Below are 15,475 nucleotides of genomic sequence, written 5' to 3' on the forward strand. Positions count from 1 at the left end.
TGTCAAGTATAACCTAATTCTAGAGATTTATTTTCCTTATCCCTCACTTTAACCTAAGACCTGCTGAATTTCAATTGCAGTAAATACACGATCTTTACCTTTTTGACCTTTAAAAAAAAAATCACTAAGCACATTTTATCTCTATCAAATTTGATGTTCTAAAGAGATTTTGGTGGCTGTGTTTTTATAGTGACCTTATATAAGCCATCCTAGGATGGCTATGATGTAGAGGTTCCTCACAAATGTAATTTGACTCTTTATATGGAAACACCCCTGGAAGATTAGTCATTCCTTCGCTCAGCAAGCATGTCTCAGCACACTCCTTAACAAATTTCACATCTTCAAGATAAGTGGGATAAAAGCTCTAAGTTACAACGCACCACTAAAGAACACCAAAGACAATCCAGTGCAATAGTCTCGGGGTCTCTGCACGAGCACAGACTTTCTCCTTCACCTTCCTGCTGGATTATCTGGGTACAAAATGGATGTAACTCACTGTGAAATAATTTTACACTGTAAGAATGCAATTCACTGGCTATCCTTGCACCGAGGTACGAGGACCAGCATGGCTCTGTCTCCTGGATGCCAACATTCACAGCTCACATGGAGGACATGGAGTGTGTCCGCACCACAGGGCACAACCAACACAGGGGCAGGTCTACAAGAGCAGAAAAAAATCTTGTCCTAAATTGTGCAGGTGGGCTTAGCGTGCAGACATTAAAGTCATGTTCTCATGAAATTCATAGAGGCAAAAAAATGAGGTGGGCATCTTGTTGTAAGAGACATACCTTCAAAACTGCTTCTGAGAGGGCTGTCATGAAGTGCTCCTCTGGCATCTATTGGTATCACCAGCTTTCACTCTTTAATATAGCCCATACAAAAAAAAAAAAGTTAATAAAGTTTTTAAAGTTTACTACTGACACACAGTTTCATGCCTTTTCCTTTGGTCCTATCATTGCTCACCACAGGGGAGAGATCAGTGGCTGCTTCTCCTCCTCCCGCCACAAGGAAGCTGCCATGAGGTCTCCCCTCAGTCTCCTCCAGGCTGAACGGACCAAGTCACCTCAGCTGCTTTTCACACAGCCTCATCTCAAGAGCCTTCACCGTCTTTGTTGTCCTCCTTTGGATGCTCTCTAAGTGACTTACATCCTTCTTATACTGTGGTGCCAAAAATACAATATTCAAGGTCAGGCCACCCCAGTGCAGAGCAGAATGGGACAACCTGCTCCTGGGCACACTGGCCATGCTGTGCCTGATGCACCCCAGGACACGCTTGGCCCTCTTGGATGCCAGGGCACTGCTGACTCATGCTCAACTTGCCACTGACCAGAACCCCAGGTCCCTTTCTGTGGGGCTGCTCTTCAGTTTCTCATTCCCCACCCTGTACAAATATCCAGGGCTGCCCCATCCCAGGTTCAGAATCCGGCACTTGTACTTGTTAAACTTCATACGGTTGGCGATTGCCCAGCCCTCTAATTCGTCAAGGTCTCTCTGCAGGGCCTCTGCTTTCAAGGGAGTCAACAGCTTCACCCAATTTAGTATCATTGTGCTCATGCTGAACATCAAAGCAGCTGGAACCTTTAGCACAGCCATTTTCCAGAGAGCTTAAAATGAAAGGTAGTAGTGAACTTACTGTAAGTCTAGGTTTTTTAATTCATATAAAAACGTACTAGCAGTTTGTCAAAAGTCAGCTATTTTTAAATGACATAAGCATAAAAGGAAATGTCAAATATTAACTGCTCAATCCATTCATCATTGTAGCTTTGTATCTTGTCTGAAATTAGTAAGGAAACTGTCTGGAATAGATGCTGCAGTTTCAAGATGAATAATTTTCACCTTCCAAAAAAAGTCAGGGCTTGTGCTCACCAAGAAATCTAATTTGTCACCCCAAGCAGTGCAGAATTTCCAATTTACTCAAATTTTGAAAAGTAAACAAAAAACAAAAGAGAAACTTGAATGAACATAGAGGCATGTGTTTATATTCCCTAGGCCAGTCTGGGTTGCCTACCAGGCAGCTCTGAGCCGAGAGAAGCAAGTGCTTACAGATTTGCATGTGCAGCACATTACAACAGCTAAAATGCCAAGAGGTGGTTCTTGAGAATAAGTTCTTGGGCTTGCCATGGTCAATAAACCTTGCTGTTCACTGCAAATGGTTTTCTCCAGCTGAGTTTACATTAGTTCTTAACAACATTATGATGGCACAGTGCCATTGCTATGTTCTTTGTTCCAATTCAGTCCATTTCTCAGCAGAAGTGACAGCAGCCAAAGCATCATTACAGCATCTGAGTAACTTTGGAAAAACCTTCTGGTCACTCCTTTTATTTTAATCCTGATGGGAATAAAGAGAGACTGAGGAGATACCACAAAATCCTTGGTTGGAAAAAAGTTGGAAATATCTTCTTGCACACCAGGCTTCCTTGGACTGCTCTTGGGCTGATGGGGTCCTGAATATCTGGCTTTCTAGTGAAGACACTCAGCATGCACTGAAAGGCTCAGATGTCATGCATTTTGACAGTGCCTTTTTTACTCACCTTGTTAAAAAGGCCAGATAATAATTGCTGGAAGTTCAAAACCTCCTTACAGACAATGAACTCTGAACAAGCAAAGGAATAGTTGCAGACCTGTCACTATTTCATTCCTGTTCAAATTCCTGTTTCAAATTCAAATTTTTAGTTTTTATACCTAAGTTGTTTAACTGAAACCATGAGAACTCCAGCATCCCCTGTTGGTAAAATGAAGAGGAGGGTTATACTCACAACTTATATTATCATCAGTGGTGATTACATACATGTGCTGGGCAGAGAAGAGCAGCTGTCCTCTAATAAGGTGCTAGTCATGACAAATATAATACTGATATGGAACCCACATAATTTTCTTTAAAAGCACACTGCAAAGCAAGAATGATTGCAAATGACAGGAAGCAGGAAAAAACCCCCAACATTCTCCCATGGTTTTTTAATTTGAGTTCACAAAGAACAGCACATTTCTGCAGCAAATAGAGCTTACTAAACCAGCTGCCTTTTGTTATTATCCTTATGCCTATCTGTGATATTATACAACAGATACCACTTTATTGGTGTCCATAAATAACTTTTATTATGCATCTGAAACAGCACAGTTTAGCACGTTGCACAACAGACATTTCTTCCAGTCACTGAAGCCAATAACTTTACTTCTGTACCTGCCATTACGACCCCCACCACTGGGTTATGGCTTTCATTTACAAAAAAGACAAAAAAAACCAAATAAATATTGTACCAGACAGTAGGCCCTCTAAGCAGTCTGAAACATTGCCAGGACTAGAAATAGGCATTATTAGGAATATTGCTGAACTCTGCATCCAACTCCAATTTGTTGTGAGCTTCCTTCTAGAAGTACAAAATTTCCTGCCAGCTCCCCACTCAGAAACACCCGTCTGATAAAATCCAAGACAGTGAACTCTGTTTTCAGGATACACTGAAGCCCATATCTTATGTTAACACAACCAGTGCCATCATCTGGCTTGTTACCAAGCTGCTGTCACTGCCTGCAACTGCTGCAAGTGTCAAAGAAAATAAAAGCTAACTGACCTCAAGGGCATGAAACGGGCATGGACAATAACTTAAATGTAAATTAAAAAGAAAAGACAGGGAAAAGGTAAAATCAATTTTATAACTCATGACAAAATAATATCTAAATTCTATATTGTATTTTATCAAGTGAAGCTTCTTACTGTTTTGCATTCCTTTAGCCACTAATGTTTTAATTTGTTTTAATGCTATTTGCTCTGCCAATTTGAACAGTGATGTAATGACATATGACTCCCTCATATCCAGTGGTACTCACAGCACCTTTGTCGCTGGTGGCTCAAGAGCACAATGAACAGTATCTTGAGTTTAATGTATTTGTGGCTTTGTGAAGGCAGCAATGACACACAACAGGGTTTATTCTCCTTTTGTTTCTGTGCTCTGTAATAGAACACCCTGCCACAAAGACTGTGACCAGAGTATAATGAAAAATGCTAAGCCATTGTCAGTCATGGCAAAAATTTGCAAACTTTACATTTTGTTTAATTATTGAAGAACGGCTTTTCAAAAAGACATGCATTGTTCTAAAGAGGCATTGCAGCATCTATCTTCTTCTCCTCACAAAAGCTTTTTATCTTCAAACAGGAAGAATATACTTGTTGAGGGCCAATTACTAGTCTGTCTATGAAGAAGTTTAAAGGAATTTTTAATTGGTAAATTGACCCATACTATGAGTCACCTGGAGAAGAAGGACATCATTTCCTAAGACAGTTAAGCTTTCTTACACAAATATTAGTCAGTACCTTAGATTCAAGACCCTCTAGCTCTTAATACTATCTTGTTCTTGTACACCAATTTAATTCACTATTGCAGCATCACTCACAGTGACAGTAAATGCTATTCAAGGTGAACAGGGGCAACCCTCTGACCCTTGTTCTAGGCCTCTAGAACAACTTCCATTCATCCAGAAGAAATGTTATGCATCACTCAATTATGTTCTGCTTGAATTCTAAAAAAAAGAGTTTGACAGTCTATCTTATCTTCTTTAGTACAAAGATATCATCAAAAATAAGCAGGCTTAACTGCATAATGTGGTTAATAAAGGTGCATGCAGAAGAGAGGCCTATACAGTCAATGAAAAGAGGCAGCCACTTCCAGAAGCTGGTTCAGAGCCTATTCATTACGTATTTGAACAAGATAGCATGAGTCTCTCTCCCACTATCCACAAATGGTGCCGCATGTTTTGCCTTCTGAAAGGTGATGTATGTATAAACATGACAGGCATCATCATTTAAACATACCTCTTAGAAATAATAGAATTAACCTCAAATGCTGCTTTCTGTAACAAACTCCACTAATGAGAATTCCCTCATAAGAAAAGAAGAGTGAGGAGAAAACCAGAACTCAATCTGTTATGGTATGAATATAGAATATGACAGACTTTTCTTATTCCCATTCACACAACTGGTAACTTGCCAGTTACATGTAACTGGTGACTTTCCACCAGAGATACTGCCTAACATTCCAAATACAAAAAAAAAAGAATTATACCCACCCACACACACTGCTGCCCCAAACCCTAATCTTAGAAACCTATTTGTTCAAACAGCATAGGAAAATATGAGATCCATTTATGTCAAATAATGGGGTTTTTTAATGTTTTCAGCAATCAGTATAATAATCAGCATTTCCTACATACTTTACGTCATTACATAGGCAGCAGAGAAGCAAGTTGTCTATAAAGATTCACCTTAATCCAAGCATCAGTGAGAGATATTTTCAGAGTATCCATATACATGTAAACGTTTAAGTAGGAATCAGATCCCCAAACTGATAAACATTTCTCATAAGTTATGTATGAATTAAAATCAAGTTTTTATTAAAAATGCATAAGTATGATCTGTGGTGAATAGAACCATTAGCTATGCATATTTACTCTTTAGTGAACACAGAAATCAGTAATATTTCTTCTAAATGTCATTTCCATTGGAGGGTTATAGAATGATAAAATGCTTAAACGATTCTCAGATGCCATCCAGCTGGTACATGAACAACTAGGGAGAGGACATAAAATAATGAACTGTGAAATGTTTATTTGCCACAGGGGCAAGAAAATGTCATTTCAACTATTGCACCCATTCTACTTTACAAGTCAGGTGTCACTTAACAGTCCCTCACTTTCACTCACTGTGATAAAACAAATAAATGAAGGCTAATCTGGATGATAATAAACTATCAGATTCTTTAAAGTTATTACTTTTTCAGCACACTCTTTTTGATCACACATTATTTACAATGCTCCATGTTTTCTTCACTCCTGTTGGAAGCTACAGAAAAATCATCCAAACCCCAAAGTGAGCATAAATTGGTTTTAACCATGTGATTTTAGCATCATAATTTAGGGGATCATAAGGGAGTATGCACAAAGGCTGACATTGTTCTAATGAAAGCAGGCTCCTTAGTTTCTCATGATAGTCAGTGGAGACACAAATACCTTTCCAAAACAGCATTGCTCAATCTGTAGATCACAGTTGTCCTTAAAATCAAACATTCCTCACCAAAATAAAAAGTGAAAAGGCACGAGTAAGGAAAATATAAATAATATGTACTTTGAATGACTAACATCATACAATGGGGCTGTGATTTTTCTTCTCTCTCCCACTCCCAAAAAGCCTACATTAGCTGAAAGACTTTACTTAAGGCACAACTCTTGATGGTCACTTTAAGCCAAGAAACAACATTAGGAAATCTGACCTACCCCCTGATGGACTCCCTCTTCTGATTGCAGGGAAGTCTAGAGAGATTATTCTGATTTAGTCAGATCATCAATAGTCTTGTCCTCATCCAAATTTGAAAATACTCACCATTATTATTCTCCATAAAATATCATTTGAATTCAGAACCTTAAATGAAATCCTGTAAAAATTCAAAAATTTTTGACACACCTTTTACAAAAGACCACTGGAATCTGCTGTCTCTTTTGGCATTTTACACCTGGGATAATCTCTTGAGCTTAGTGGGACCATGGGACCAAAACTGAAGTCTGGAGTGTACTGGGATACACAAATAGCTCACTGACATCAGCCTCCAGAGCAAACACTGAATCTCACCAGTCCCTAAGCTCAGGGGAGTTTCTAAAAATGTCATGCGAAATGAAACTGGATGTTGACATCTGTGTCATTAAATGCACCAAAATACTGAGAAGACCCCGTATGGATTTAGATTCATTTCTGGAACAACTCATCAAGTACTTGTTTTCACATCTTATCTGCTGCACTTTGCAATGCAGCATACATTCTCATGGCCCAGCCTGGGAGAGTAATCACTACCAACTTAAAATGTTTCTGTTTTCAACCACAGAACCTGTTCCTTTCTGTTAACTACAAAATGAGATATTTCCCTTCACTACAGACTGACTAGAAGGAACCTTTGGTGTATTTTTAAAATGCTCACTTAGTGCTTTTTTTAAAGCAACAGAAAAACAAAACAAAACAAAACCAGACAAACCCCAAAAATAAAACCACATCACCACTCAAGTGTTCAAGATGCTAGCTCAAGTCTCTGTCAATATGAAATTAATTCCTAATGTCACAAATTTTCCCCATGGCTATACAAAAAGAGTAACTTTGCTAGATATTCTAGGTAGCTATAACCAGGTAGTTCAATCAACTTCTCTCTATCTATTTAAACCTTTCCTTCTTACCAAACACTACAGTATCAGAATTTTGAGTCTGCTAACTGAACTCTAAAGGAGCTTCAAAATGCAGTGAATTAAAACTTTTATCCAGCTGGTTTTAAATCTTTTAACCCTGTAACTTAACACAACACACTGCACTTGTCTTAAAGTGCATAAGCAGTTACTCATTATTATTATTCATTTGCAGTTCTACAAAAAATAACACTGTCCCATTCATAGCAAATGTCAAGTCACTAAAATTAAATTATATAATGGACTGTTACCTCAGGCATCCATTTTTTTGCATGCATCACCCCTTTTGAGCTCAAGTTTTAAGGAACAAAAAAGTTCGGTTCTGAATCCTTAGTATTTTATCTCAAAAACAGAATCTTTAAAAAGTGCTTATTTTTCCACAAAGGTCTCACAGACTTAAAACCATTGCTTTCTCATGACAAGAGATGTTAGCTCTCTGAATTCATAACCGAGTTTCTGGTTTATCTATTTCCAGCAACACCTCAAAATCTACTCCTTACTGTTATACAATAGCTCTCAAACACACATCTGCTGAAAGTCTGCTATTCACAGACTGTTTCCTTTTCATTGCAAGTAGGATCACATGTTTTTGGATACAATAAAACTTTCACTTTCCTATCAAATTTGAAACAAAGCAACTTTAAAGGAAGAAAACAAAGCAGGACTTTAAAGAAGGGACAGATGCAAGTTGTTGACATAGTCAGAATTTCAACAGTCACACTTAAGTATTATCCAAAACTGAAACCAATTCTTTCTATTCTTTGCAGATTGATAAAACTACAGATCCACAGGCCAAGTGCAGTAACATCACTTCCCATTCCACGTGAAAAGCCCACATATTTCATTTCCCTTTTGCTAGCAGAAAATGTAGGAACATGTACATGTCATCAGAATTTTCCACTGCAGACACTTCTCTCCAAAAGCTTCTATAGAAAACCATTGGCAGCAATGACAATGAAACACAATCAAAACACACATGCAAAAAGAAAAAACCCTCTCCCTCAAACCCAGCAATTAAAAGCAAAGTCCCAAAATTTCAATACGCCTTACCTTTAATAAAAATGAAAAAAAAGACATTCTACGTTCACTAGTTATGTAGTCTGGGGCGCTATGGCAAAGTACCTGACACTATGCATGGTGTAAGACCCTATATTAACAAAAAATATGTACTTTATTGCATAATACTTCAGGATAGCTAATTCTAAAGAATATCCACTGTGATTGCCTTTGCTTTGCTCTCAATGGGAACTGAGCTCGAATCCAGCAAACTTCATTCTCTTGAAGTCCTGAGAATTAAACCTCAAAACTGTTAAACATTAGGTTTTCTCCAAGTAAGGATATTCATGGTATTAAAGTATATTAAACCTTGTAGCTAGATTTGTGATATAGACTAGAACCTGTCATGATCACCATTCCTGAAGTGTTTGAATGAGCATAAGAATGTTTGCTATTCATATTTAAAAAAGGCAAACCTAAACTTTGCTTCCTCCTTGCCCCCCTCCCTGCCCTCTTCCTAATTGCTGTCTGTCAAGTTCCACATTCCAGCTAGAGCATCGTGTGATTGGCAGAAGTTCAAAAGATGCTTTTCAGACCTGGAGTCATTGGCCTGTCCAGGTGTCATTGTCCCCTGAGACTCTCCCCCACCCACCTGGTTGGTGGCTCACCTATCCTCTCCCTCCCACCTCCCTGTGAGTTTAAAAGGTGCTGGAACCATGAGGTCAGGGTCTATCGGAGCTGTACTGAGATTCAGAACTGTGTCACCTTGGAATAAACTCTGGATTTAACTCTCCGGCAGAACCCGCTCTTTTTCTCTTCACCATCGCCTGAACTTTTTCCACTAGAGGTAAACTGAGTTTCTACTTCGTATGGGTCTATTCCAAGTGCCTGCCAGCAACTGCCTGCGAGCTAAAGGTGTCTCTGAGGAGAAATATCCCCAGCAGTCATCTCTAGCTCAGTGCAATCAATACTAAACTTTACAGGACCTATCACTAGGGCAGACTTTTTCCCCAAGTATCACACTCTGTTCTCTTTAGTTACATGTGCTGATTCTAAATAATGCAAGCGGGAATTGGAAGAGTACAAGGAACTCTTCAGTGCTATATTAAGTGTGCAATATTGATTATGGACATCTCTCGTGACACCTCTTGTCATAGAAGAAATATGGTAAATACTTCTTTCCATACTAGTTTGTATGCAATTAATTTCCTGGGTTCCACCACTCTACCTGCTGCAGTTCAAATATGTATCCTTATGTCTAACAAGCAATTAAGTAAGTGTTTATGGACACCAGCATCACAGTTAAGTATAGAAATTACCTCAGCTGAAACAGTTTTTGAAACAAAGTATTTTAATTTTCTCTTAACTAGAATTGTTTGTGGAAAAGCACAGAACGAGGACATTCTATACAAACCATTTGCATTTTGATAATTTTGTTCATTAGCTCAAAAGAGTTGGCCTCTTAGCAGGCCAACCAAATCTGGGTATCTTTTTCGTTCTGCTTGGCCAGCACAACAGACTTGGACAGTGGCTTCAGCCAGACCTGTAACAGGGTGAGTTCAGAAAGAGTCACCACAAGCTTGTGTGCTCATAGCCCCAACTGTGAAGTGCCAGCAAGAGGAAGGAGAGACTACTAACATCATATACTGATGCTTGTGAAAAATACCAGTTTTCAGAGATTCAGATAATGTATGTACATTTCAATACATACTTCTTTAGAGCATCAGATCGAGTACCTCACAATCACTAACTGACCCTTTGCAGAGATATATATATATATATATATATGTGTGTGTGTGTATATATGGCTTGTTTACAAATTTTGTATTGTTTGGTTTTTAATACTTAGTTGGAATATCTGAACTGCAAAGCAGTTTACTTAAAAGAAAAAGAGGAAGAAAAGAAAACAACAGGCAGAACAGGCAAATTTTACAGAAATATTTATATAAATTAGTTCAGTAAATTCAGATGGAAACTGAGAGAAGGGAGTGTAAAAGTTGAATTATCTAATTTGCCTTGGGAGTATGGCAATCTTAGTCTGATGGTGAGAAACAATAAGGCAATGATTACTAGGGACTTGAGTTTCCTATGAAATACTGTCTTTCCTCATCACTGCACTTGGAGGGGAGACCTTCTAAGTTGAAAACATGCTGTACTTTTTCTTGTTTTGTCATACTCAAAGTTTTCCCAAGCAGCAACAGTGGGAAAGAATAAAGTTTTAAATGGTTTCTGTGGAGCTCTTGAAAACTTCCAGAAAGCAAAATAATCTTGGCAGTTCACCTTTTCAGCTCTTTCTATTAAAAAGACTAGGCAACAAGACATTAGTGCTACTGATGCAAGCTATTAATAGAAAAGGAAACACCCAAAAATAAAGAGATTTAAAGGACAAAATGAAGTGGCGGCGAAGTCTTTTATTGCAACCAGTATAGTTACCATACAACAAAAAACACCAGAGCCCCTGTGCTGAAGGTTCTCTTCAGAAGGGAAATGAGCAAAAGAGACCAAAATTAGTATCTATGTATATCTATATGGAGAGAGAGAGAGAGAGATAAGAGATAACAAATTTTGTATACAGAAGGCAATTCCTTGCTCCTAACATGAGCAAAATTAGCTTTTACTTGCTGCTAATTTTTCTCATTGGCTACAAATGCAGAGGAAAATGAGCTGTCAAAGGTTGTTTTCCATAGTACAAATGAGAGCACAAACAGTGAGGTATATGTATGTTAATAAGCACAGAGCAATGATCAGTATGCCCTTGAGAGCAGAAGCATTCCTTGAGGTTTCTGGATAATCTGATGGTATACAGTATGTTGCCTTAACTATGAGCACTTAAAATGCATTTATGAAAATAATTCTGCTTCTGCAGGGTCTCTCAAGCTAATGCAGCTCTACTCCTGCACCAGTATTTGACACCACCTCCTTTTTTTACCTATTTGTGACATCTACATCATTTATGTATGTACAATATGCAACAGCTTCTCTAATGAACTGTAGTATCCCACAATACTGTTTGTGCAGTGCCTACAAAGACCAATTAGATCACCACACCCAAGCTTTGTAGAGATGAAAGAACTTATTTACATTAAAAAAAAAAAAAACAGAAAGAAACCTTTCTTTTTACCAACTTTTTTCCCCAAAACAAAAGTATACTTTCTATTCAAATATGACCATTTTAAAACTGAATCCCAGGTACCAGTAACACAAAGTCTTCACACTTAAAGTTTTACACTTTTTTTTTAAAGTATGGTTATCAGCGTGGAAATCCTTCCCACACTCATCTCCTCAGGCCAGATAACTACTAGATCCTTTATTTTTGATTTGCATCTTCATTAACGTGGCTGATAATTCCAGGATGAATCTTGACAGCATTTGCTCCTTTAAGTAGTCTTTACCTAAAAAAGTACTGACAACCAACTAATCACCCATGGGCCTACTGAGGAGAGTTAAATCTCCTTGACTTAAAACTCATAACCTATTCCCATCTGATGGTATATGGCACATTAAGGAATATGACACGTGATTTTAATAAAATGTGGGGTTTTTTTCCATTCTGTCTCCTTTTTCTCATTTAAATGATTACTCCTGCTTTTAACCTATCTAAATGTCATGACACAAGTGCAATTCAGTTTTCATTTTCTTATTTTTATTTTCTTGTTTATTTTATTTTTTCCTGTAGTTTTACAATTAGTTGTAGGAAGCTTCATGTAGAAAGTAATGCTACAACTCTGCACTAGCTTACCTGCTGATCCACCTGCTGATACATTCCTACAAGGCATTTCTGTTGATGTTTTTATGAGTTCTGCAAGTATTTTTTGTCACCATGAGTTAGCAAATATGCTTCGCTTCACAGACTTTCAAAAAAATAACAATTTAACATCTTAGCACATTCTATAGTCATCATGACCACCTGGTTGTAAAATGCATTAAAAAAATAAAAAAAAAAAGCTCTGCAAGAGGCACAATTTAAACTATTTTTCTCCCCTTTGGAGGAAAAAAAGAAGAAAAAAAAAAAAGTACGCCTCTGAAACTTAAATGGATCTGCAGAACTTAAGACATTATTTTTATGTTTCCAAATTGCTGGAAAAGGCTACATTCCTACCATTCCACTCAAGATTCACTCTATTGGTACTATTCAAGATTCCTTTTTAGACAATATACATGAATAAATCATGTCTGATAAGATACATCCAGTTACAAAGAATTAAATAACTTAGGTCAGGAACAGCATATACAAATAAAATGTGTTCCAGAATACAAAATGATTAAGGATTGATGACAACTGATGAAAAGATCACAGGCATTTCGAATTTCTGATCTGCTAACACATCTTTCTTTCTTATGTACTGTTTTACCGATTTGGTTCCTGAAATCTATTATTTTTCTTCTTTTGTAGTTCTCTTAGTACCTGCCTCCAGGAAAGAAATTGGCAACAATGCTGGTTGCTATTGACACTGGCTTACACTTTCTCAACAAAACTATTCACTAAGAGGTAGAGGGATGGAGTAACATGAAATATTTCATTTCTGCCATAAGGTTAACTGCTTAATAAAGGTGCTTCCAGCACCTGTTCTGCCAGCACATGAACATTCAATATAATGAGAATAAGAAATGGGGCATATTACATTGATAAGTCTTTATCTGTATGTCACTGCATCCAAATCCACAGGAATTCTAACATCATGTATCTGATTCCACAACAATGAAACAACCCATTGTATACATTACAGAAAGGGATATGAGTTTCTTAACTTTAACCCCAGCTCTTTCAAAGTGCCACAATACAATTGCACAGCCTAACCATCGTGCTAAGCAGATCTATTTTTAGGCAGCTTCTTTGTTATTGTATCTCAGTGCCTACTTTTTAAACTCAATCTAGTTTCGCTGGTAGCTGAGCTTACAAGTGCTGCCACATGTCTCCAAAGGTAAATATAAATATGTGGCTGAGTTCTGTAGCAACATAATGATACAGTGTTTAAATACACTGGACAACAAGTCTGAAAGAAAACAAACAAACAAAAAAACCCACATCTGCAGAACAGCTCAGGCGTGACAACTTCACACAGAAACACACCTGTATGGCAAACTGCGTGCAAGCTGCGCATCACCCCTGACACGCGTCTCTGCCTTACACAGGGCCAGTCAAAGGAAACCAGGTACCAACTTGACTCAACGCTTGGGAGAACTGCCCGAGTTTATTAACTCCGCCGTGCGCCCACCGCAGCCTCCCCGGCAGAGTCCCCGCCAAACTACCTGTAACACAGCTCCAATTTCCCACCCTGCCGCCTCGCTCGCATCCCCATGCCGGCCCCCCGGGCCCCTCCTCGCCCAAAGCGCGGGCGCTGCCTTCCCACCCTGCCCCTCCCCGAGCCCCCACTCCGGGCAGCGGGGGAGCCGCCCCGCCGCCCCCTCCTTCCCTCCCGCCTTGCTTCCCCCCCTCCTCCGCGGGCCGCCCCCGCCGCCACTCACCAGCTGCGCGCCGCACACGGCCACCAGCGTGCACCGGCCGCTGCAATAGCCCATGGCTCCCGGCACCCCGCGCCGCCGTCCCGCGCCGCGCCCACTCAGGCGGCGGGAGAGCACCGCCCGGCCGCCGCCCGGCTCCCGCCTGCCGCCGGCGCTCCCCAGCCCGGGACCCGCATGGGGGCGCGCCCGCCGCCCGCCCGCCCGCCCTCAGCCGCGGCCGCAGCGCCCGCCGCCTCGGCGGTCGCGGGCAGCGGGGCCGGCCGCCCCCGCGGAGGGCGGCAGCGCCGGGGGGAGGGCGGCGGCAGGTGCCTGCAGGAGCAGCCGCGCTCTGCCGCGCAGCCCCAGAGGCATCTGGGCTTCAAAGTTTGCCCCCTTAACTCCGCTCGCAAACCATCCGGGCTCGCAGCCGTCTGCGGCGGGGGGGAGGCGGGGGGAGGAGGGGAGAAGGGAGGGAGGGACGGACGGACGGACGGGAAGGCGAGGCAGGCGGCGGCGCTAAGCTCGGTTCACGCTCGCAGAGCGGCTTCTCTCCTGCCCACGGCATACTGCTCCCCCGCCCGCCTTCCTCCTCCTCCTCCTCCTCCCGGTAGGGCTCAGGCAGCCCCAGCTGTGGGAACCCCGCTCCCGGGTGCTCCACCGCGGGAGGGCGCGGAGAGGCGGCGCAGGGGCGAAGGGCGCCTCCGCTTTGTCTGCGCGGGCGCGGCAAGCGCGTTGCACCTTCCTGGGCGCCTTTGTCTCGGCGGGACACCTCTCCGCGCCCACCCCGCGCGGAGCTCACCCGCACCGCACTGCGCCCGCCGCAGCCCCGCCGCCGCACCGGCACAGCCCCTCCGGCAGGGCGCGGCGGCGGGGCCCGGCCCGGCCCGCGGTCACGGCAGGGCACCGGAGCGGGGCCCGGCCGCGGGCGCGGAGCGGAGCCGGCGCGGCCGCAGCCCCGCGGTGGCGCGCGCTGCTGCCGCCTGGCGGGCCGCGGGCGGCGGTGCAGGGGAAGCCGCCCCAGCCGCGCTTGCTCCGCTGCAGCCGGCACCGGGGAGAGCTCCCCGGGAGCGCCGGGAACACGGCGGCCCCCGCCTGCCCGCCGCACCGGTGTCACTCCACCCTGAGCAGAGCTCACAGGCGGAGGCTGATCTAAAGAGTCTGACCTGGAACACTGGGACAGGTCCGAGACAGAGGCTAGGAGCTGGAGAGTGAGAGAAGGAAAAGAAGGACAAGACTGGTCCTATCTCAAAAAGAAATATTAATTAGTGTCAGGGAACTGGTTTTGCCCACCATTATGATGAGGAACGTTTGCACTTAGTGACTTGATCCGGCCTTCCTTTGCTGTTAAAAGCATTCAGAATACATCGAGTTGGTGGTAAATTATGTGTCACGATCTGGTGTGTCAGTCAGCCTCCAAAGGTTGTTAATTGCTGTGTCATCACCAACCGCCTTGACATTGCATTTGGACCAGGTCGCTCTTACTGAGCTGCCCATTAACAGAAGTAGTTTTGTCTGGGACGTTCAATTATACTGGAGGAATGTCACTGGGTTTCCTGAGCACATATTTGTTTGCAGCACAAATTCCCTGTAAAACTGGAAGCTCTCTGGGAGCTTATAAACCCATGTAGTTTTCTCTCACTCTATAAGCAAGTTTGTCAAAATCGTTGGCAAACTGTCAGATGAGCAGTTATGACTCCTAAAATTCTTATAATGTAATGATCGCTCCACAGGGAAGCAAAACACGCACAAAAGTGACAATGTTTGTCCTCTGGTCCAAAAGTACATTCTTCTGATTGTCAGCCTCTGTGCTGTCAGACACAGT

General features: G+C 41.8%; 1 protein-coding gene across 1 annotated transcript in view; it reads right to left on the reverse strand.

Annotated features, from left to right (window-relative positions):
* Positions 1–13,802, reverse strand: part of NKAIN2 (sodium/potassium transporting ATPase interacting 2) — a 516,822-nt gene extending 503,020 nt beyond the window's left edge. Inside the window, exon 1 of the mRNA XM_059842179.1 lies at positions 13,678–13,802. Coding sequence (XP_059698162.1) covers positions 13,678–13,731 — 54 coding nt within the window. The 5' untranslated portion in view covers positions 13,732–13,802. The remainder of the gene's footprint in view (positions 1–13,677) is intronic.
* Between the last annotated feature and the right edge of the window lie 1,673 nt (positions 13,803–15,475).

This window comes from Haemorhous mexicanus, chromosome 3, assembly GCF_027477595.1.
Source record: "Haemorhous mexicanus isolate bHaeMex1 chromosome 3, bHaeMex1.pri, whole genome shotgun sequence".
In the NCBI taxonomy this organism is placed as follows: domain Eukaryota; kingdom Metazoa; phylum Chordata; class Aves; order Passeriformes; family Fringillidae; genus Haemorhous; species Haemorhous mexicanus.